The following is a 22,905-nucleotide window of genomic DNA, read 5'->3' as shown; positions in this document are numbered from 1 at the left end:
AGAGCGGAACTACTCTAGCTAGCCGCGGAAACTCCGGCATTCGCCAGCCGGTCCGTATTTCGAAGGGGCCGGGGCGGGGCTAAAACGCCCCTCCGCAGACCACGCCTCCCGGTCACGCCCCCGTCCGCTGGCGTGGTTCTCTCCCTTATCTTTTGCTTGCCACGCGCATCTCTCTGACCGCTGCTCCGCGCGTGAGCCAGGCCTGACCACTGTATGTAGGGCGCTCTCGAAGGAGCTCGTGGTCCCGGACGGTTCCATCCCGCCCGGCTGCCCACAGAGAACCGGACTGGGCCGCGGTCCTGGCGTGGAGCGGAAGGGCGCGAGGAAAGGACCCGCGCCCGCCCCTCCATCGCGGCGAGCCCGTGGCGTCTGAGAACACGCGGAAAAGCGGATCGGTCTTAGCAGACCGGGCTTCGGAGCTGCACTGCGCGTGCGCCACGGTGCTAGCAGCGGGAGGCGGCGGTAATTACCGATTGTCCTGCTTGGAGGAGGCGCGGCAACCCGCGGCCGAGGGGTAGCCGGGCTCATGATTCTGCCGCTGCTCCACGCCTCGTAAAGGCTTCTCAGAGACCAGAGCTGCGCGGGTTCCCAGCCCCCTCGGACCGCCCGCGGGGAACCGAACCTGCGCGCGGGGCCGGGCGGCGGGACACCAGGAAAGGTGAGTTCCGCAAGACTGCAGCGGGGCGGCAGGACGGAGCCCCGCAGGGCTGGATCCATATAGACCGGGTGCTGGGACCCAGCCGGGCGACGGAGAAGGGATGCTGCGAGGGCCCCGCCTCACGCCCCACTCGCCCTGGATAGCTGCCCCTCCCAACTTGGGGGCCCCATATAGGTTTGGGAGCCCCAAACTAAGAACTTTCTGCGATGGTTTAACTTTTCGCTCTCAAGGAAGCTTACTAACGTATCTCATTACAGGAGCCTTCATAAGCAAGCTTTGTGCGGTTTTCCGTTTCTCCTCTCTTTTAAGGCCTCTTCATGTGGCTTGCTTGTTTCTTCCACACAGACTTGGTCTGTGAGGAGATCCGGGGACCGGGTCTCCAGCCTCAGCATCTTATCCTGGCTCAAGGCCAGATCTGCCCCACCCATCTGGTGACTCACTTCTTCTCCCCCTGGGAAGGATTTCTTTTTCGCTATAACGTGAATTCTCCAAATGTGAGGGCCCAAAGATTGTTGGCAGGATTCTGATCCTATATGGTTGGGTGTACCTCCATTTACCTGTGCACCTAGTATGATAATGAGCACTTGGGCAACAGAGTAGTTTAACAAGCACTTCCACCCTGTATTCATCCTTGCAAATACATATTACCGGCTTTTCAGATGAGGTCATGAATGTGAAAGTGTGCCGGGGAACAGCTCGGAATACGGTGGTCTGTTTCCCAGTGCTCCTGTACAGTTCAAAATCCTTCGGTATCATTTACCAGAGACGTGTTGAACATCCATCCAAAAATCTGACTAGACTAGACTAGACTGCCTCTGCTCAACTGAATTCTGCTTTTCAAGTTCGCTTGAAAAGGAGGTCAGGCCTTGAGTTCCAAACATTATCTGAGAAAACATTCTCTAGCCAATGTGTAGCAACTGAAGAACAATGCTGTGTTTTCAAGAAGCTTAATTTACTTGTTCAAAGAACTATTTGCGGTCACTCAGAAGAATTGGGAAATCTGGATGAACTGTCAGGAAATCAGGTCTGATTCAGTGCTTAATGTGGGTGTGGAGATCTCCTGTGTGCGTGGGTGTGTGTGTGTGTGTAGTCTGTTTGAAGACGGATTGGAAATTACCTGATTCACACAACAACAAACTTAATAAAATTATGTAGGGAATACAGGACATGATATGTGTCCAAAAAAGAATGAAACCATTTTTTAAAAATTCGGGGGCTGGGGATTTAGCTCAGTGGTAGAGTGCTTACCTAGGAAGCGCAAGGCCCTGGGTTCGGTCCCCAGCTCCGAAAAAAAAGAACCAAAAAAAAAAAAAAATTCGGATTGTCAGTTGAGACTGTTGTTTCTACTTTTTCTATGTGTATAACGATGGTGGCAGGGGAAGTGGCTTTGAGCCATGGTTCTCAGGAAGAAGCTGATGGTGTGGCAGTGAGCACATGGTTCTCTCTTCCTCCTCCTGTAGCTTTTGCAGCGTTAACTCTGCTGCATCTGCTTCAGAACGCCCCAAACCTGTTGTTCCCCGTGTCTCCACAGTACCTCATGCTATCCTTGTCAGAACTGAGAGTGCTGTTTAGATGATGACGGTATAATTAGGCATCAGTCTTCAGCGTGAGGTTTCTTAAATTGTTCTAGAAGTATGGTAAAGGCTTTCCTGCCCTATCTTTTCTAGGAAGGTGCAATGGCCACAAATTTATCTGTAATCATGATCTTGACCTTTGCCCTTTGGGTTACAAATCCCCTTCATGAACTACAATCAACAGCTGCTTTCTCTCAGACCACTGAGAAAATTAATTCAAATTGGGAATCTGGCATTAATGTTGACGTGGCAGTTACCATGCAGCGACATCATCTGCAACAGCTTTTCTACCGCTATGGAGAGAATGACTCCTTGTCAGTTGAAGGCTTCAGAAAATTACTTCAGAACATAGGCATAGATAAGATTAAAAGAGTCCACATACACCATGACCACGAGCGCCACTCTGACCACGAGCGCCACTCTGACCACGAGCGCCACTCCCACCGAGGTCATGCTGCCGCTGGGAAAAACAGTCGGAAAGCCTTTTGCCCAGACCTTGACTCTGATAATTCAGGTAAAAATCCGAACACCAGCCAAGGTAAAGGATCTCGCCCAGCAGAGCATGTGAATGGCAGGAGGAATGGCAAGGAGAGTGCAAGCTCTAGTGAAGTGACCTCGGCAGTTTACAACACTGTCTCTGAAGGAACTCACTTTCTAGAGACAATAGAGACTCCAAAACCCGGGAGACGCACCAAAGATATAAACCCTTCTACCCCACCCAGCATCACAGAGAAGAGCCGAGTGGGCCGGCTGAGCCGACTAGCTAGGAGGAAAGGCAACGATTCTGTGAGTGAGCCCAGGAAGAGCTTCATGTATTCCAGAACCTCAAATGACAATATCCAGGAGGTAAGATCAATGCTGTGCAGTCTTTAATGCGCCTGTTCGTCCCCTCCAGGGGTGAGTGTGAGATAAAAATAAAATGGTAGTTATAAAAAGGGGAGCTTTTCTTCCCTCTCAGCAAGGCATTGGCTCACTGTGTGCAGGCTGTGTTGTAAACATCCTTGAAGAAGAGCTCAGAAGAAAAGTCCTGGGTTGTACTGTGTTGTAAACATCCTTGAGGACCAGCTCTGCAGGAGAATAATGCTGCCTGCTGGGTTTTCTTTTCTTTTCTTTTCTTCTCTTTTCTTCTCTTTTCTTTTCTTTTCTTTTCTTTTTTCCGGAGCTGGGGACTGAACCCAGGGCCTTGCGCTTGCTAGGCAAGCGCTCTACCATTGAGCTAAATCCCCAACCCCTGGGTTTTCTTAATACAGGGTTTATTATAACTATAGGAAGATGCCAAGGTTAATTGTGGAGAAAGTCTTTAAGGATGAGTAATAAGAGTGGGGGATCTGAAGAAGTTTTAGGGACAAGCACAGTTAAGGTGCTGAAAACAACAAGAGCCACTCTCTGTCTCTCCTTGGCAGAAACAGCCAAAGGTGACTTGTGAAGTGATTGAACTTAGAACAAGTTGGACCAAGAATGTCAGGTAGTGAGAGTCCCAGATCGTGTGACTTTCCTAGACTAGACTTTCCAACGCTACATAAGTCACTTGGGCTGGTCAAAATCAGGCAATAACAACAGCAAAAGTATTAGTTGTTAGTCTTTAATGATCAAAATGTAGCTACGTCAGTATATGACCATAAAGCTTGGAGTAATTGTAGGACTGGTCATAGCCCTGGCAACACTGTAGTGTTGGTGAAAAATTGTGAGAGTCGGAAATGTGCTTGCAGATGAGAAATAGATACTTTTTAACCAGGTGAGCTTTTTTTGGGAGGGGGGTGCTAAATTGCACAGAGGAGTTTCTCTTCAAACTAAGCTTGCCATCCAATTAAACTGTTGAACGCATCTGCCTGCTGGGGCAGGTTTGTTTCATTAACCAGCATTGCCCTCTACAAGAGTCATCTGTATGCTTTAATAATCTCTCTTTGCAGGGAATCATTCCGCCAGGCACGTAGACAGAACAGAGCTGAGTTTTTGCGAGCAGTGTCATAACAGGAGGAACAACATGCCTTGGGCTTGTTTAGACCAACTCAGAGAGCATTAGTCCCAAAACCTATTTCTCAATCTCTAATGAACCCCATTTCGAAATTAAAGCTCATTTCCTTAATAACTTTATACAATGAGTTAACAGGCTTGTGAATCTCCACTTACCCCCAAGCTTGTTCCCCAGGAGGCTTCTCCCTTGGAGAATGACATACATCATAGTGACATCGAATGGTCTTCGGACTACCAGAAGCAAATTCCACAGTGTTGAAAGTGGAGCTGATTTTAACTGGCATTAATTTTATCAACAAAGTAGCGTTGGGAGAGTAAGGGTGATGAGTCAGACTACATTTTCCAGTCTTCCAGTGGGAATTTCTGTCTGTGATTTTTTTTTCTTCCTCCTGTTTCCTTCAGTGCTTCAATGCAACAAAACTGCTGACATCCCATGGCATGAGCGTCCAGGCTCTGTTGAATGCAACAGAGTTTAACTATCTCTGTCCAGCCATTATCAATCAAATTGATGCTCGGTCTTGTCTGATTCACACAGCAAGTGAGAAGAAGGCGGAAATCCCTCCAAAGACCTATTCTTTACAAATAGGTACAGTTGCTTCTGTTCTATAAGCACAGTTTCTAATAGCTACACTTACCTTGTATTTCTCTTTATATTGTTCAGTGTAACTCTAGAAATAACATCTTAGCTGTTCTGTGACCTGAATGTTCTGAATATAAATTTTAAAAGTTGTTTGCCTCTTTTAAGGGGTTGGGGGGGTTGTCTTGGCACTGGAGAGATGGCTCAGGTGAAGAGCACTGACTGCTCTTGCAAAGTGCCGGTTCAGCTCCTAGCACCCTCCTGTTGCCTCACAACCATCTGTAGCTCCAGTTCCTGGGAATCCAATGCTCTCTTCTGACCTCAGAGGGCTTCTGCATACATGTGGTGCACAGACATACACACATATGCATAAGATAAATACATTTTTAAGTAAATAAAGCCTTGGATGTTAGCATCTGTAATCCCCGCCTTGGGAAAGCTGAGATGGGTGGATTGTGAGTTCAAAACTAGCCTTGTCTGTCTGTCTGTCTGCCTATCATTCATATATATATACATATATATATATATATGTATATATATATGAATGATAAAGAGATGACTGTCTCAAAGAAGGGAAACGGAGTGGGGATGAAAAACACTATGCTAAGGAAGAGAGAAAGAAATACTTTTTAAAAATTATTTTCAAGGAAATTAGTGAGTTCCTAGTTTGCTTCCCTCTCCTGTTTCATAGCTTAGCTGTTTTAGGAATGAAAGCACATATTGGGTCCCAAGTAAGAGAGAGTTCATCCTTGTAAGTTTTTCTCTTCCTTTAACCCCCATTTGAAGATTTTTCCACCATAGCCAGGCATGGAAGCGTACATCTTTAATCCCAGCCCTCTGGAAGCAGAAACAGGTGGATCTTTGAGTTCCAGGCCAGCCTGATCTACGTATTGAGACCCTATGTAGACTAGGTTTATCCTGATCTTGAAGCCTCTCCATTTGTGTGTGAGGGTCTCCATCTGTGCCTGCAGCAGGATTAGGTGAGGGCAACATGGTCCTAGGCGCCCCAGATTCAGCTGCTTGGCTTGCATGATGTATAATGCCACTGTGGGCAGCCTCTCAGGTACCACTTACATGGCTTTCCTCTGCTCTGATTGGTTTGCCAGCCTGGCTCGGTGGCTTCATAGCCATTTCCATCATCAGTTTCCTGTCTCTGCTGGGAGTCATCTTGGTGCCACTCATGAACCGAGTGTTCTTCAAGTTCCTGCTGAGCTTCCTCGTGGCGCTGGCCGTGGGGACTCTGAGTGGCGACGCTCTGTTACATCTTCTCCCACATGTAAGTTCCGTGTCTGGTCCACCCTGCTGTGATTTATCATTACCAGTTGACAGTGTGAGCACCGCCTTTGTACGCCTGCTGTTGGTACTGATCAGAGGCTGGAAATTCTGGAATCGATCTTACAGTATATCTGGTGACATCTGGTGACACGCAAGACTCTAGTACGTGTTGGGGGACTTTTGCCTTCGTTGTTTTGCCCTATTGCCTGTGTCTGTTATACACTACCAAGTTAGACTAAGCTTTTTGAACTCATAAAGGAGAGAAAGAAATGCTGCTTGGCTGAAGCACTGTGACAGCTGCCACAGTGGGAGCTGCTTGCTTACCTGTTGTTGCCACAGACCAGAAGTGTGGATGCCTCTTCAGGTACCACAAAACTTAGAGGTTTTCTTCAGAGTTGAATTTGTGTGTTTAGAAATTCATTCTTCATGACCTGATGGCTATTTCAATAAACAGGCTTGATAAATCCCAGGCAGGAAGTGTTTGGGGGGGTCCCTTTTTTTTTTTTTTTTTGGTTCTTTTTTTCGGAGCTGGGGACCGAACCCAGGGCCTTGCGCTTCCTAGGTAAGCGCTCTACCACTGAGCTAAATCCCCAGCCCCTGGGGGTCCCTTTTTTATTTCTCTTAGAGGGATGTGGCTTATTGATAGAGCATTTTCTGGAAATGAATAAAGCCCTGGCTTCAATACACAATACTAAAAAAAGAAAAATTAGCCTACAGATTTTTCAGTTTGGTAGAAAGGGGAAGTTATTCCTTTCTAGAACACTGGCAATCTCATGTTGGATTCAAAATGAAAACTATTCTGAGTGGCAGTCTCCCTGACTACCAAATGACAGGTGTTTAGACATACCATCTGCAGGATGCAGGAAGTAGCCTGGACATAGCCGGTACACCATGCTTTTGTGAGGGTGCTGCACGCCCGACTCGTTTCCTGTCCAGTAGCATCAGCTTGTTACTGTGACAGTCTGCTGCAGGCTGCAGATGTGGTGTGCAGGTTCTCAGATCCCTGCAGAGCCCACCCCTGGGTGCTGACTGAGCTGCTCACAAGGCTGATCCGATGAACCTGATGTGGGCCTTTCAGGTGGGACCTTAGACCTTAAGTCATAGATATTGCGCATGTTAAGTCTCTGTTCATTGTGGCCATGGTAACTTGGCAGACATTGAGACTATCTATTTCTAAGTTATGGTATTCAATTTGGAGTGTATCTGCCCTTACACTGAACAGACCCACCCTGTTAAGTGCATAGCAGATAGCATTCACTAAGCTCTAGGTAGTTAGCTGCCCATTGTCCTCTTTATTTTTTCAATGCCTCCTTGATACTAAAGTATTCCACCAATAGCTTAATTCTGAATTATGTCCTATGCTAACATCTAAATGTTGTCATATTCTGACAGAAGAAACCAGCGAGTTAAAAGCTGTGTATCATTTCCCTTTAGTCTCATGCAAGTCATCACCACAGTCATAGCCATGAAGAACCAGCAATGGAAATGAAAAGAGGTCCCCTGTTCAGCCACCTGTCGGCTCAGAACCTAGAAGAAAGCTCCTATTTTGATTCCACGTGGAAAGGTCTGACGGCTCTAGGGGGCTTATATTTCATGTTTCTTGTGGAACACGTCCTCACGCTGATCAAGCAATTTAAAGATAAGAAGAAGAAGGTAAGACTACCCAGTAGCTGGGGACCTGCTATGCGTCAGGCACGCACTTCGAGTGGCACTCTGGCTGTCATTAGGACAGCCTGCCCAGACTCTGTAACCTTTGTGGGAGGCATTTGGTACCTTTAAGGTGCTTTGGACCCCAGAGGTATTCACGTAGAACTTCTGCATCTTGATAACCCTGAAGGAGAAGCCTGCCTCCCTCTCTCCCTCTCTCCCTCTCTCCCTCTCTGGCTCCCTCCCTCCCCTCCCTTCTTCCCTCCCTCTTTCCCTGCCTCCTTCCCTCCTTCCCTCCTTCCCTGCCTGCCTGCCTGCCTGCTGTGCACATGGGTTTGAATGGAGACCAGAGGTTAGCATCAGTGTCTTCCTCAGTCCCACTCCACTTATTATTTGAGACAAGTGTATGCTGAGCCTGGACTTTGCCGAGCTTGGCTAGGAAACCCTGGAGATCCTCGTAGCTCCATCTCCCTAGACTAGGACCACAGGCTCACATCACCACACTCAGTTTGGGGTCCGGGACGTCCTCCTAGGTGCACAGCATTCACTTTGTCAACTCAGCCACCAACCAAGCTTCAACCATAGTTTCCAATCTGCTCTTTTCCCGTATACTTGCTATTTTCTTGTGTACACATGCACACAACCAGAGCAAAAGCAGGTGTGAGCACAAATGCTGTGGCTATAGCATCAGCGTGTGTCGGGGCTATGATCAGGAAATGTCGTTGGTTTTAGGTTAATTGGTCTATTGCTGTGGTTCCGTTGTGTTTCAAAGGAAACATGACTTCTTTGCTTATCCTTTGCAAACTGTGCTATAAAATAGCCCAGGGCCAAGTAGAGGCCCTTTCTTTCTGATAAATAATAATACCTTCCAGACATGAAGTGCTGTCCCTGTAACCTGATGGACGTGGGCAGCTCAGTCAGAAGGCTGACAGAAGGGCTCTCAGAAGAGCATGGGGCCGCCTGACTGTAACCCAGCACTTCAGGGCCAGCTCAGCTGCCAGAGTCAGTTGGAGACCAGATGGGCTGTGAGACCTGTCTCAAAAACAGTTTAAATCAAAGCCAGATAAATGCTCGTCACCCGATTCAGAGTTTTGTGGAGCGGGGTGGGGTGATGCTTTCAAGACCTGTTTTCTTCATGCCTGTGCTGCAGCTCATCTGCGTCTCCGATTTGGATTCGTATGGTTTCTTGACTTGAACAAGAGTCTGCATACTTTTAGAGCTACTCTGAACATAGGTGCTGCATTTTGAAAACATTGCATGGACACCTTACGTAAATTAGCCTTTTTTTTTTTTTTTTTTTTTTTTTTTGGTCAGAACTTGCCTTTGCGTCTTTTAAAGGCATTCAGCTTCTGTGCTCACAGAAGAAACTATGCTCACCGTCATTTTGAGTTTGAGCAACCTGTAATTAAGTTGTGCAATTACACAACCGGCGTAGCTGGCACAGAAAGTCTAAACATTAAGTGTAGCTGGCTCTGCCTGACTGTCAGGCTCACAGTGGCAGACAAGCACACGTGTGAGCAGAAGGGCCGCGTCGATCCTATGAGTGTTCAGTCTTGGGGATTTTACACTCAGGAAAATGTCCTGTGCTAAGCTGGGCAGGGTGACACACACCTGTAAACCCATGCTTAGGGCTTGGAGGAAGGAGTATCGTGAGTTCAAGACCAGCTTGGACTACATAATGAATTTCATGGCAGTCTGACAATACAGGGAGACTCTTGTTTCAAAAAACAGATTAAAAAAATTATACACTACAAATGTGAACCCTCTGTTTAATGTCCCTATCAGGAGAGGAACGTAAATAAAAATAACTTGTTCCTGAGCTGGGCATGGTGTCACATGCCTGTGCTCTTAGCTCCTGGAAGGTGCAGGCAGAGAGGTTAAGATCTTAGGGTCATCGTCTGCATAGCAAGGTTGAAGCCAGCCTGGGCCATGTGGGTCTCAAAGAGCAGCACAAAGAAGAGCTTCTTGCTTTTTTAAAAAATTTTTTAAATATGTAATTTATTTTATTATTTTATGTGTATGAATGCTTTGCCTGCATGTATGTATGTGTACTATATGTGTGCTTGGTGCCAGTGGAAATCAGAAGAGGGCATCAGATTCCCCAGGCCTAGAGTTACAGGTTGCTGTGAGCACCCATACAGATACTGGGAATGGAACCCGGGTTCTCTGCAAGAGGAACAAATGCTTTAACCACTGCGCCAACTCTCCAGCTCAGCCATTTCATTTTAATGTCCAAAGTCATGTTCGATGTGCTTGTTTCCATTGCTATACTGGTTCGAAGACATGCCCTTTCTCTTTTATCCTTTGGAATTATTCTTAGCTTTAAAAGTAAGACCGTGGGGCCAGAGGGCACATTAAGAGTGCATACTGTCTTGAGGCCCACGTTTGCCTTCCATCGTCCATGTAGGCAGCTTCCTGTAACTACAGCTTCCAGGGAATCCCACACCCTCCTCGGGTGTCTGCAGGCTCACGAACACATGCCTACACAGACACGTAACTGGAAAAGTGAAAATAAGAATATTTTAAAATGTGTTCATTGTTTTACTTAGTGGAACTCGGAATTTGCCCTGTGTGATTTTGGTTCATTTTTACTGTGCCTGTTTGTTTGTTTATTTACTTACTTTTTTGAGACAGAATTTCTTTGTGTAGCACCTGGCTGTCTACTCTCTCTGTAGACCAGACTGGCCTTGAACTCAGAGATTTGCCTGCCTCTGAGAGCCTCCGCCTCCGCCTCCGCCTCCGCCTCCGCCTCCGCCTCCGCCTCCGCCTCCGCCTCCGCCTCCGCCTCCGCCTCCGCCTCCGCCTCCGCCTCCTGAGTGCTGGGAATAAAGGTGTGCTTCACCTCTGCCCTGGCCACGGAGTGTTTTTTTTTTTTTCCAAACACCCTAATTTGTTAATATCTTTATTTCAATTAATTTCAATTTCTTAATTATGCTTATGTGGGGGAGGGCACATGAATGCCAGGACACACACAGAGGAAAGAGGAGAGCTTGCAGTAGCCGTATGCCATGTGGGTCCCAGGGCTAGAACTCAGGTCATCAGGCATGGCAGAAAGTGTCTTCCACTGCGATACCTCATCAGCCCTGGTTTCAGTCTTCACCTGACTTTTACCTAACCTGGCACTCCATACCCTGAGCTTCTGACAGGCAGGCTGTTGTGAAAATATAGCAGTTTACTTACCAACTGTAGGTCACTAGTGAACTATGAATGTGCGCTGTGCCAGTAAGTATCTTAGAGTGCTGCTGTGGATTGCCACAGGGCAGCTGAGTGTCTCTATTTTAAGACACGCAGTAGAATGTAATATATACATGGAAGATCCGGTGTAGCGGTGTCCTGTGCAGTTCCCTCTGTCCGGGTTGGGTTTGGCACATGGCAGACGAGGATAAATGCTTTTGGAACAGGGGAAACCTGAAACAGCACGGAACCGCAGAAACTACCCCAGACAGCCTCACCAAGTCTGGAAGGGAGCATTAGCTGTTCTGCCCCGTGTTAGGTTTCAGTGTTGCGTTTATTTTTAAGAGCGTTCAGGTCTTAGTGTGATGTCTTAATTTCTTTTCTCCCTCATAAAGATAAAGTAAAAAAGTAAAAGTTCAGTATCTATGATGACTGACAGGGCATTTTCCTTAAGTAGGTGTGGCTCTCGCTGGGAACCAGAGAACCATTGTGACACCCATCATTCCTCTAGATCCAGCCAGGACACTATGTCCACAATCTCTCTATCCCCCTCCACCCTTCCATTTTTGCTGCTGTGTAGTCCAGGCCTAGTTATCTCCCTCCTGGAGTGGGAAAGTCACCTCCTACCCAGCCCGTTCACATAATTTCCATTCTTCCACCTGCTCTACTTACACAGCAGCAGCGCTCTGCAGCTCTGCTCCGCGTCCTCCAGTGACTTCCCAGTGCTATCTAGACAGACCACCCCAGCATGCTCAGTGGTGCCTGGCTTCCTTCAGCTGCAGCTTCCAGTCTTCTCACCCAGCCACCCTGAGAGAGAGAACGGCCTCTCGGGCTATCGTGAGTGTCTTTTAGTTCCAGAAGAGAGCTGGCTCTTTGCTGTTTGAGGACCCTCTCTCACACGTAAGAAACCACCTAGATTACCACCTCTCCATCTTTCACTACAAAGTCCTGCTCACCCTTAGGTTTTGGTTTAACTGCTGCATTTTTTTTTTTTTTTTTGGTTCTTTTTTTCGGAGCTGGGGACCGAACCCAGGGCCTTGCGCTTCCTAGGTAAGCGCTCTACCACTGACCTAAATCCCCAGCCTAACTGCTGCATTTTTAAAGAGCCCGTCCTGAAACTTCTTCAGGTCCTGTTGTTGCACACTCTAATAGCACCCTGTGGGCTTTACTCATATAACGTATCAATGATTACAAGTGAAGAATTGCATAATCCTCATCCGGAGTGAAGCTCTGGTCCTCTGGTAACAGCTGCACTACGCAGGAGTAGTGACTTGGCGTGTCTCCCTCACGGAATAAATAACTGTCACTCAGACTCACACAGGGAGCCTCACCTTGGGAGTGGCCACAAAGCTCAGCCAGAGTCAGTCCCTGAGGCCCACGCCCAATCGCAGGACACGGAGGGTGAGGTAGACAGAGCGCAGTGCGGCCTTAGCTGCTGATGGAAACCCTGTCTCAAAGCCGGGGTGGGGTGGGGTGGGGGAGAACGAAAGAAGGAAAGGGAATTCTGATGGAATGCTCCAAAACCTGGGTTCCATCCCCATCGCCGCACAAAAATGTACACGAAAAGAAGATGGTTAAAATAGATTAAGATTTTTTTTTAAGGATCAAAGTTTTTTTTTAAATGATAATTTCAAGTAAAACATGAGGAGTAGAGAGATGGCCCAGTGGTTAAGAGCACTTTGTCGCTCTTACAGAGGACCTGGTGGTTAAGCCTCGGCACCTGTGTCAGGCAGCTCCAGTGTCTTTACCTGGCTTCTCTGGGCACGCAGACATAATAAAAGTAAACCTTTTTTATGTTAATGGTGTTTTATTGGGGATAAGTACTTTAGTCTGCATAACAAAAACGTATGAAAAAGGTGGGTTTCAGAGCCGGAGAAGTGGCCCCAGGGAAGCACACCTGAAGGAAATGGCTGTAACTGTCCCTCAGTCATAACCGGTGGAGTCTGTGGATGAATCACCCCAGCATCCAATTAAAGTCCACAGCATCGCCAGGCCCCACGTGCCCCAAGGTGTGTGTGTCTGACCCTGACCACGTGACTCCATACTACAGTAGCTGGAGTGAGGTTACACGGGGAGAGTAACTGGTTAATCTGACTCGGGTGTTCGTTGCCTTCTTGACAGCTGTTATGGCCAAAGTTCCATACTGTGCTCAACAAACAGAGGCCCCATCCTGGGTGGCTCTTGTTTCAGTCTAGGTTGCCTTTTCTGTGTCTTTTGCTTACTGGGTTTTGATTGGTTGTGATGGTCAGGACTGGGACCCAAGGTCCCACCTACATTAGGCAAGTGCTTTAGCACTGAGCCTCGGGCCCAGCTGCACTGAGAGCTCTCCACAGACAGAGCTCTCCACAGAAGCAAATCAGCTATTTCAAAATGTTGTTTTTGTTGGCTGTTTCAGAATCAGAAGAAACCTGAAAATGATGAGGATGTGGAGAGCAAGAAGCAGCTGTCCAAATACGAATCTCAGCTTTCCACAAACGAAGAGAAGGTGGACACAGGTGAACGTAAGTGTCCACAACTCTGACTGGATGATGCTGGGACACAGGGCATCTGGGGTCATTTGGTGACATTTTCATTTGTTCGTTTCCTAAAGAATCTCGTGGTTTTAAAAATTATCTCCAGAATGCTCAGAGAGAATCTGCAGTGTGTGCTGGGAGCCACCTGAGAGGCAGGACTCTAGTGTCTAAGGAGTGGCTTTCTCTAGCAGGCTTGGGATCACGGGTGGCAAAGGAGCATGGAGTAGAGAAGACACTGTAAACTTTGGAAATGAGGAGGGAGTGGAGGGCACGCGCATGCAGCAGAGATCCCGGGTCCTCGGGGTGTGGGTACTCCTGTACGAGGCTTCGGGCATGACAGTCTCCTAAAGACACTCCGTGCATGTGGGACTGTTTATTTGTTTATTCAGAACTGAATTCATGTGAGCAGGTGCTGGCTGTAAGCCAAAGAATATGGGTCACTATGTCTCCCTCTCACTGAGTCATGAGGAACTGCCGCAAGGAGTCACTGCTGGAGGGTACCTGTGTGGTTATCTGTTCAATGGATTCTTTCCCCGGGGAAACAGAAACAAATGCTCGCTTTCCCTACCTACCCAGGACCGGGCATCAACGACAGACCCAAGCAGGGATTTCACCAGAGCCTAACTTGGAGAATCAGTGAGCTTCTTATAGGAGCACGGGTAGCCCCAAGGCAGCCATCCCACCCGAGAGTCCCAGCCCATGTGAGTGATGGTCTCCCCTTAGCTACACAGATGGAATCCTCCTTCAGTTCACTTTCCACCTCCATTTACTCCAGCAGCTCCAGACCGTAGGCTAGACAGATGCAGTTAAGGCAGAGTAGCACACCCATGGCTGGCATCTCAGGGAGAGACCAGCGCACTCCAGTGCCTCCTGCTGTCAGTTACCAACCAGCTCAGTATGGAGGGTCTTAGCTTAAAGCCACAGTGCTAGTTCCCAGAGCTATGCCTCCAGGAACTGGGCATGAACCCAGTGACACGGTGCTCACTTCCTTCTGAAATGAGGTCCTGCGGCCATGTGAGTGCTGCTTTGCTCCATGTCGCGTTCTGGGGAAATCTTAATGGGTCGAGAGTTTTCAGGGGGGAAGTACCCTTGTTACACACAGACAAGCAAACTTCCTCTTAGCTGATGAAGAGACTTGTGTTTCTTTGCTTTCCACTCACTGAGGGTCACAGTTTTAAGTATAGTTTTAGGGATTTTCACAAATCCATACTCTATCACTAGACTCAACTTAAACTTGTTGAAGGCAGCTGTTTTCTAATGAGTCACATATCCCTGGGGCCTGTGAGAACAGAAGGTCCAGTCAGGCCTGGGGTCAGAGGCCAATAATCCCAGCATTAGGATCTCCAGGCAGGAGGGTGAGGCCTGGGCCACATAACAAATCTAAAGCAAACGACCCAGAATACTTAGCACAGGATAGGAGCATCTGCCTCTGTATTTGTCAGGTCTAGTAGAGACTCTCAGGAGACAGTTTCTTTCAGTTCCAATTTGTAAAAGTGCCATACATCTACTGTTACTATTGAACAAATACTTCAGAGAAAGTGAATAAATAAACAAAAAAAACAAAAAAAAGAAAAACCCCACTAGCTTTTTACCATTTTGAAAACTCTAATGAAAAAAAAAAAAAAGAAAACTCTAATGAGTTTTAAATCAAAATGCATTAACAATTCTGAAAATTTTCCTGTATTTAAAAAAAATGAGTCATTAATGGACTGGAGAGATGGCTCAGTGGTTAAGAGCATTGGCTGCTCTTCCAGAGAATCCGGGTTCAGTTCCCAGCACCCACATGGCAGCTCACAACTGTCCACAACTCCAGTTCCAGGGGATCTGACTCCCTTTCACAGACAAGCGTGCAGGCTAAACAACAATACACATAGAATAAATGAATAAATCATTTCTTAAATGGGTCATTAATAAAACTAACTGGAGAAAGAGAGAGGGACTAAGAGGAAGTAGGACCAGTGAGACGGAGGGCCCAGTGCACAAGGGTGCTGGGCGTCTGGTCATCTGAGTTCAGTTGGTGGCCCACTCGATGGAAGGGAAGATGGCCCCAAACAGTTGTCTTCTGACCCCCACATACATGCTGTGACCATGTGTCAAAGCCGCACACACCAAATGAATGAATGGATGGATAAATAAGTGTAATTAAAAATTAAACTTTGAAATAAACCCTTTCATTTTATGAGCTGGGATCTCACTATCACTGTGTTGCCTGGAGCTCTGAGCTCGAGTAACCCTCCCTCGGCTTTAGTGCTACAGTATGCACTTGAAACCCGTCCTGGAAACATGACGTATTTCACATCTGAGGAGCTCACTAGAGCCCGTTGGCGTGCCTCATCTACACTACTCTGCAGCCTACATCTGCAGGCCTGAGGACCACCGGGCTCTGGGGTGATTGCTCATCAGTGGGAACGCCTGAACTGTTCAGGAACACCAGCGAATGTTCATTCGGTCTCAGCCTTCTCTGTGTTTACCCCCAGGACCTGAAAGCTATCTGCAAGCGGACTCCCAAGAGCCCTCCCCCTTTGATTCCCAGCAGCCCACGCTGTTGGAAGAGGAAGAGGTCATGATAGCCCACGCACACCCACAAGAAGTCTACAACGAATACGTGCCCAGGGGCTGCAAGAACAAGTGCCACTCACACTTCCACGACACGCTGGGCCAGTCTGACGACCTCATTCACCACCACCACGACTACCACCACATTCTGCACCACCACCACCACCAGAACCACCACCCCCACAGCCACAGCCAGCGCTACTCTCGGGAGGAGCTGAAGGATGCTGGCATTGCCACGTTGGCCTGGATGGTGATCATGGGCGATGGGCTGCACAATTTCAGCGACGGCCTTGCCATCGGTATGCCACTACGTGGCTGGTCCTTGCTGATCAGCCTGGAAATAGGACATTAAATGTTCTCTCAAACTTAACAAAAGCATAGGTTGGTTTATGTGAGGATGCTGACTTTAAAATTATCACAATACTTTTTTGTCTACTTTGTGACGATGAAGTGCTACGTTACATTAGTAAACATGGCCTACAAATCAGTCTCAGGTCTGCGCCCCAGGTGTTGCCTACGCACTTATCAATGGCCGTGCTTACCTGGGGCTCTAGCTCTGTGGTAGAGCCCTTACATAGTGTGCGTGCATAAGCCCTGGGTGTGAGCCCTGCATCACACACACAGAAGTCCTTCTTTGTCCATGAGTTCTTGAGATCATGGTTTAAACCTGAGTGTTAGGTCTTGCCTAGCATGCGTGAATGCCTGGGTTCCACACTCCAAATGTGAAAGTACTGGGAAGCAGGTGGCAGAGACTAGCAGAGGGCAGAGAGGCAGTGCTGCCTTTCAGCCAGGCCTTGGCCCGCTGGCGTCTGCCTAGGCTGACAGGAGGAAAGCTGCCGTGTGCAGCTGGTAGATGACCGGTCAGCAGACTTAGCTTTTTAAATGGGAGGGGTTCTGTCTTGAGTCTCCTCGTGGAAAGGTCCACAAGTCTGATGACCTTATGAATTCTTCCGAGTCCAGTGAAATGCTTACGTACCTCTGACTGCAGAGGGCTTTCTGCTGATGTAATTTATATTCTCAGCTCAGGGTTTTGTATGGTAGCAGTCTCTTCTCAGGTTTGTAGATGGCAGCTCATTGCTAGACAGCAGAAGCTTTCCTTCCCTGTTGAATATGTCTGTGCTTCCTGGGGCATCTAGGCCCAGGGAGATGTGCCCTGAGATTCCTCCTAATGAAGATAGGGTTGAGGTCCAGATGACTGGGGGCGGGGAGGGGGACACTGCTCACAAAACCGCATGCCTGAGCGCAGTCCCTAGAATCCACATGGGGAAGGAGAGCACCCCACAAGCCGTCCTCTGACCTCACAAGTGCCGTGGTCACACACAAGTAAAATAACCTTTTATTTGTATTTATTTTTAGGTACAGGGTTTTTCTCTGTGTAGCTCTGGTTTACTTGGAGGTCCCTGTGTAGACCAGGCCAGCCTAGAACTCACAGAGATCCTTCTGCCTCTGCCTCCTGGATACTATAATTACACGTGTGGGCCACCATGCCCACCTTGTTTCTTTAAGTAATGAGGTGGAGGTTGAGCTAGAAAGATGGTGTTGTGCACAACGTAATGTCACCGTGTTCTCGTCGATTCTGTGTCCTCACAAGCTTTCGGAACTTCTGGCTAACCTTTGCTGACTTCATTTACACAGGTGCTGCTTTCACTGAGGGTTTGTCCAGCGGGCTAAGCACCTCTGTCGCTGTGTTCTGTCATGAGCTGCCTCATGAACTCGGTAAGAGAAGCGTACACAGCCTTTGTTGTGAGAATGGACCATGCTGCTGTCACTGGTGGTCCCTCATTGCCAAGGCCTTCCTTCTTGTCGTCTGCTCACCAAACTGCCCTTCTTTCTCGCTGGGCACAAATTTGTTTCCAGCCAGAATTCTGACCCTACGAGTGCATAATACCTGTGTGGGTCCCCGTATACCTGAGTCCCTTCTGTATTCTTCCTTTCTGTGCTGGCACACTGGGGACATGAATAGCTGGGGTCCTACAAGTGCGTGACTGTCATCCCACCACTTGGGAGGTAAAAGCAGAAGGATCAGGAGTTCAAGGTCATCCTCATCCACATAGTTTGAGGCCAGCTCAGGCTAAGTAAGACCCTGCTTCTCAACCCCCAAAACCCGAATAAACCAGAGTTACAGCATATACAGGGATATCTCTTAAATTACATCAGGATGTTAGAAAAGAACCTCCAGCTTATGTGGTATTCGCTCCACGGTAGGGCACTTGCCTACATTGCCTGACCTAAGAGACCGAGTGAGTCGACACTCAGTGGGTAAGAGCACTTGTGTGCCAGCCTGAAGACCTGAGTTCGGAACCCCGGTGCTTTGGAGAATGGAGACAGGAAGGTGACTGGGGCTTGCTGACTGCCAGGTTAGCTCAGGGTTCAAGAAGGGACTGCCTCAGGGGTAAAGGGGGAAATGACAGCAGGAAGTCTTGGAGCTGAAGGAAAGGAGTTGGTGACTGGCACTTCTCGTTTTACTACAATTTGAAACCTTCCTCCATCTTTGGACCCCAGTTCCTGTTTCTTCTCATGGGTACACGTTTACTCATAAACAATCAGACAGTTTTCACTTCTGTTCCTTGGCACACGCCCCGCCATTCAGCAGGCCTCCTGTCTGTCTACCTGGCGCATGCTATGTAAGCCTGTGTCTCCCTTTTTTCCCCATTCTCAGTACTTCCTGCCCTGTGAGACTCTTCCATTCCATGACTCAGTGGCCCTTAGGTGTTGGTCAGTGGCTGACCATTGCATGTGAGTCCACGCCATCCCCGTCTGTCTCCCGGTGTGTTATTGTGTGTTTTAGTGTTTCTCAGAGTGGGTCTCATAGAGCCCAGGAGAGCCTTAGGATAACAGATCTACTGCTGCTCCTGCCTGCAGCTGCAGTGTCAACCCCCTTAAAGACAGTACGAGAACACAGCAGGGGACATGTGCACGCACACGCCATCACTGACACAGAAGCCTTCAGACACTGCTGCACGAAGCAGTCGTTAAGTTTGTGAAACTGGTGGGCCTGCTCATGCTGTTCTAGCCCTGGATATTTTCTTTCTTTTTATTCCCCTGGAGAAAAATCAAACTTTCTTATATCTGAAAAATCTTTTAGATGTGTCAAAATTGTCTTCAGTGACTTTGCCTCCTCTTTTGTTTTCTGTTAAAGGTGACTTTGCTGTTTTGCTAAAGGCTGGCATGACCGTCAAGCAGGCAGTGCTCTACAATGCCCTGTCAGCCATGCTGGCCTATCTTGGAATGGCAACAGGGATATTCATCGGGCATTATGCAGAAAATGTTTCCATGTGGATATTTGCCCTCACTGCTGGCTTGTTCATGTATGTCGCTCTGGTCGACATGGTAAGTTTCCAGGGAGTCAGAGGACATGGACTAAAGAGAAGTGTGCCGTAAAAAGTCATTGCAGGGGCCGGGGAATGGCTTGGCTGTTAAGAGCTACTCTTCCAGAGGACATGGGTTTAGTTCCTAGCACCCACCCACATCCTATGACTCAACCCAGGGAGCTCCATCTCAGGGATCTCACCCCCTCCATGTCTTCCCTCTGTAGGCAATGCACAAACACAAACCCACATACACACAAGTAAAATTAATCTTTTTTTATTAAAAAATCATCGCGGGGCTGGGGATTTAGCTCAGTGGTTAGAGTGCTTACCTAGGAAGCGCAAGGCCCTGGGTTCGGTCCCCAGCTCCGAAAAAAAGAACAAAAAAAAAAAAATCATCGCAAAACTGGTGTTAATTCCAGTGGTGAGACAGGATTGTGGAGCCAGAGAGATGGTGGTTAACACTGGATGCCCTCTGAGCCCATGTCAGCAGCCGTTTATACACCGTTCTCCTTCCCAGGGTTACCAGGAAGCACATGAAAACTCCTCCCTTTGTAGACTCAAGCCCTTAATTGTCTATAAACTCACAGTGAGCCCAGCCCAAACCACATGTTGCTATACTTAAAATGCCCTTATTGACAAAGTGAAATTCCCTTGTCCACACAATACCCCTAAAGCAGTCAGTCTTCCTGCTACGCTTGCATTGTGTGGTATGAGAGTCACCTCTGCATCAGAAGTGACCCTCAGACCTGCCTGCCGGACCTGAAGCAGGGAAGCCAGCATCGCTCTTCCTGAACAGTGGGTGAATGTTTACCTGCGTGGAACATAGCCGTCATTGTCCTAGTCAGCTGCTGGGACATGCTTGGTCCCGATCAGAGTGTCGCCATCAAGTTCAGGACACTGACCAACACGTTATCCAGCCCGAGCCACACTGTCCTTCAGACGCTCTGAGCTCTGTTCTGAAAGCTAAACGGTTGCTTCCTCCCTCAGGTACCCGAGATGCTGCACAATGATGCCAGTGATCACGGATGCAGCCGCTGGGGATATTTCTTCCTGCAGAATGCTGGGATACTTCTGGGTTTTGGAATTATGTTACTCATTTCCATATTTGAGCATAAAATTGTGTTTCGTATAAATTTCTAATTAGGTTCTAAACCCTGGAGCAGCTTATAGAAGTATTGTTGTCTGTAGTTGGATAGATGGTAGAAATGCGTTCGCACGCTGTGACACAGCAGTTAAAACTAGTGGGCTTTGCGATTTCTCTATCAAATGTTGCCATTTGTTATGCTTATCAAGTCAGCTCCGTTGGGTAACATAGCGGTACGTGTTAATATTTAAGTTATTCTGTTTTGGAAATGTAAATTACATGTGCGATCCACCAGTATTGCCCGGTTTACTGTGTGTCTGGGCATGCCATGTTCTGTATGTTTTAGAGAAAGTGTCTTTTATGCTCCTTTGTACAGCTTTAGCATTGGTTCCCTGCTGGAGTTGGGCCCCTGCTCATGGTGAGCAAGAATGACCACAAAACCCAAGACACCAACAGTTCACACAGTGTAGCCAAGAAACGGAAGGAAAGGATTGGGGAGGTGTGTATTGCTTCGAAAAATCACAAGATTGGTTATAATGTAGATTTGTTTTAAAGGGGCGTGTTTAGTTCAGCGTACTTCATGAACATCTGTCGGATTGTTAATGTTCCTGTAAAACAAGTGAGCACTTTTGATACACTTCCTCTGGTTGTACATTTGTGTAATAGAGAAGTCTAAATATATTAATCCAAGCAGTGTGTCACTTGGCTGAGAAATGGGGAGTTTAAATCGGTGTGTGGCCATGGGCCAGATGAGTAAGTAGTGTGTGTCACCAGAAGACATGGTTTTCACCAAGGTAAGTTACACTCGAAGAGTGTGGGGATGGGAAGGTTCTGGTTTCTAGGCTCCCAGATGGCGAATATTAAAGCCTTGATCTGTGAGAGGACATTAAGACCTGTTCTGAAAATATTTTGACTTCTTGGATTCAGAAAGCACTTGGCTCTCACGCTCTCAGTCTCCCTCCTCCTCCCCCCCTCCCCCTCTGTCCTCCCTCCCCTCCTCTCTCAGTGCTTTAAAATGTCATTGTGAACAGCTGTCCTTTTATGTATGACACTGTAGATACATTAGGACTGTCTGTAGCACTGTCTAGATGTTTCTTTCTTAAAAAATTAAAGTGTCCACTCAGTGTCAGGCTTTGTTCTCGTTCTTCTTTCCATCTTTAAGCATGCAGCTGAGGAGTCCTGAGTCTGTTAGCACCGTCTTCAGAACTCGTTCATCTTGCAAGATGAAAACTAGACCCATTAAAAACTTGCAGCCTGACATAGTGGCACGTGCCATTAATCTCATCACTTGGGAGGCAGAGGCAGGGATCCCTGTAAATACAGGGCTAGCCAGGACTACATAGTAAGACCCTATTTTGATACAAAACTTCTCCCCATCTCCTCCTACCCACCTGGTAACTATTCTACTTCATTTCTATAAAGTTGAAGTGTCTGAGGACTGGGGAGATGAATCTGAGGGTAGGAGCCCTTACTGTAAGCACGGTAGGAGGAGTCACAGCCCCAGCACCATATGAAAAGGCAGGCATGGCAGTGTACTCTTGTGTAACCCCAGAAGTGCAAGGGCCAAAGACAGCAAGATTACTGGGGTTTGCTGGCCACCAGCCTCGCCCAAACAGAAGTCCAGTAAGAGACTCATACAGGCCTCTACGTGCACGTGGGTGTACATGTTTACCTACACATGTGCAGACACGCCAAAAATTACAATGTCTAGTAGTTGTGGTGTGAATGGGATGCATGTTTGAACACATAGTGATGTGTTTGAATGGCTGGTGATGCCTTTTGGGATGACTGTGAAGGAAGTGGGGTACTCAAGGTTAACATTGAGGCTTTGTATTAACCCCACTTCCTGTTTGCTTTCTGCTTTCTGAGTGCAGATGCAGTGTGACTGACAAAGTGTGACACCCAGCCTCCAGCTTCTGTCACCAAACCTTCCCTGCCTCTTACCATGTCCCCCAGGCCTCCATGATAGACTCCATCCATTTGACACTCAGCCAAAATCACCCCTTCCTTCATTAGATTGCTGCTTCTTTTTAGGGTATTTTATCACAACAGAAAAGTAAGATATCATTCTTTTATGTAATAATCTAGAGTAAAATATACCAGCCAGTTCACTTATATATTGCTCAACTGTATAACTTTACTCAGTTTCTGAATTCTTGATTTCAAAGGACGTTTTAAAGAACTGTGAGCCGTAGTTTGACCCCAGCTTTCTCTAACTTTGAAGGGGAAGGTAGGTGGGTACACCTGAGCATATGGTTATACACACAGCTCTGTGCATACACATGTGGGGCCAGGGAAGTCACCTTGGGTGGCTTCCAAAGTCATCACTGTACTTTTTGAGAGAGGTTTTCTAACTGAACCTGGAATCTTGGGTTCAGCAAGGCTAGCTGGCTGCAGAGGTTGCGTCTCCATCCTGCTAGCACTGAGACTACAGGTGAGCATCCCCACATCTGGCTTCTCACATGTTACTGGGGATCCTAACTCAGGTCCTCATGCTTCTGTGGTGCACATTGCCTACTGAGCAATCCCCCAACCCCAGCTGTCCCTAACTTTGAAACAAAC

The 22,905-nt window shown here is 47.7% G+C and overlaps 1 protein-coding gene across 1 annotated transcript; it reads left to right on the top strand.

Annotated features, from left to right (window-relative positions):
* Positions 1-501: 501 nt before the first annotated feature.
* Slc39a6 (solute carrier family 39 member 6) lies at positions 502-21,044 on the top strand. Its single transcript, NM_001024745.1, has 10 exons — positions 502-658; positions 2,326-3,078; positions 4,609-4,792; positions 5,890-6,059; positions 7,493-7,711; positions 13,275-13,380; positions 15,870-16,247; positions 17,584-17,664; positions 19,088-19,278; positions 20,247-21,044. The coding sequence occupies exons 2-10, from the start codon at positions 2,335-2,337 to the stop codon at positions 20,397-20,399; spliced, it is 2,226 nt and encodes a 741-aa protein (NP_001019916.1). The 5' UTR covers positions 502-658; positions 2,326-2,334; the 3' UTR covers positions 20,400-21,044.
* Positions 21,045-22,905: the final 1,861 nt, after the last annotated feature.

Source organism: Rattus norvegicus, chromosome 18, assembly GCF_036323735.1.
Source record: "Rattus norvegicus strain BN/NHsdMcwi chromosome 18, GRCr8, whole genome shotgun sequence".
Lineage (NCBI taxonomy): Eukaryota > Metazoa > Chordata > Mammalia > Rodentia > Muridae > Rattus > Rattus norvegicus.
Note: the sequence above shows the minus strand (reverse complement) of the source record. Positions and strands in the feature narration are given on the sequence as shown.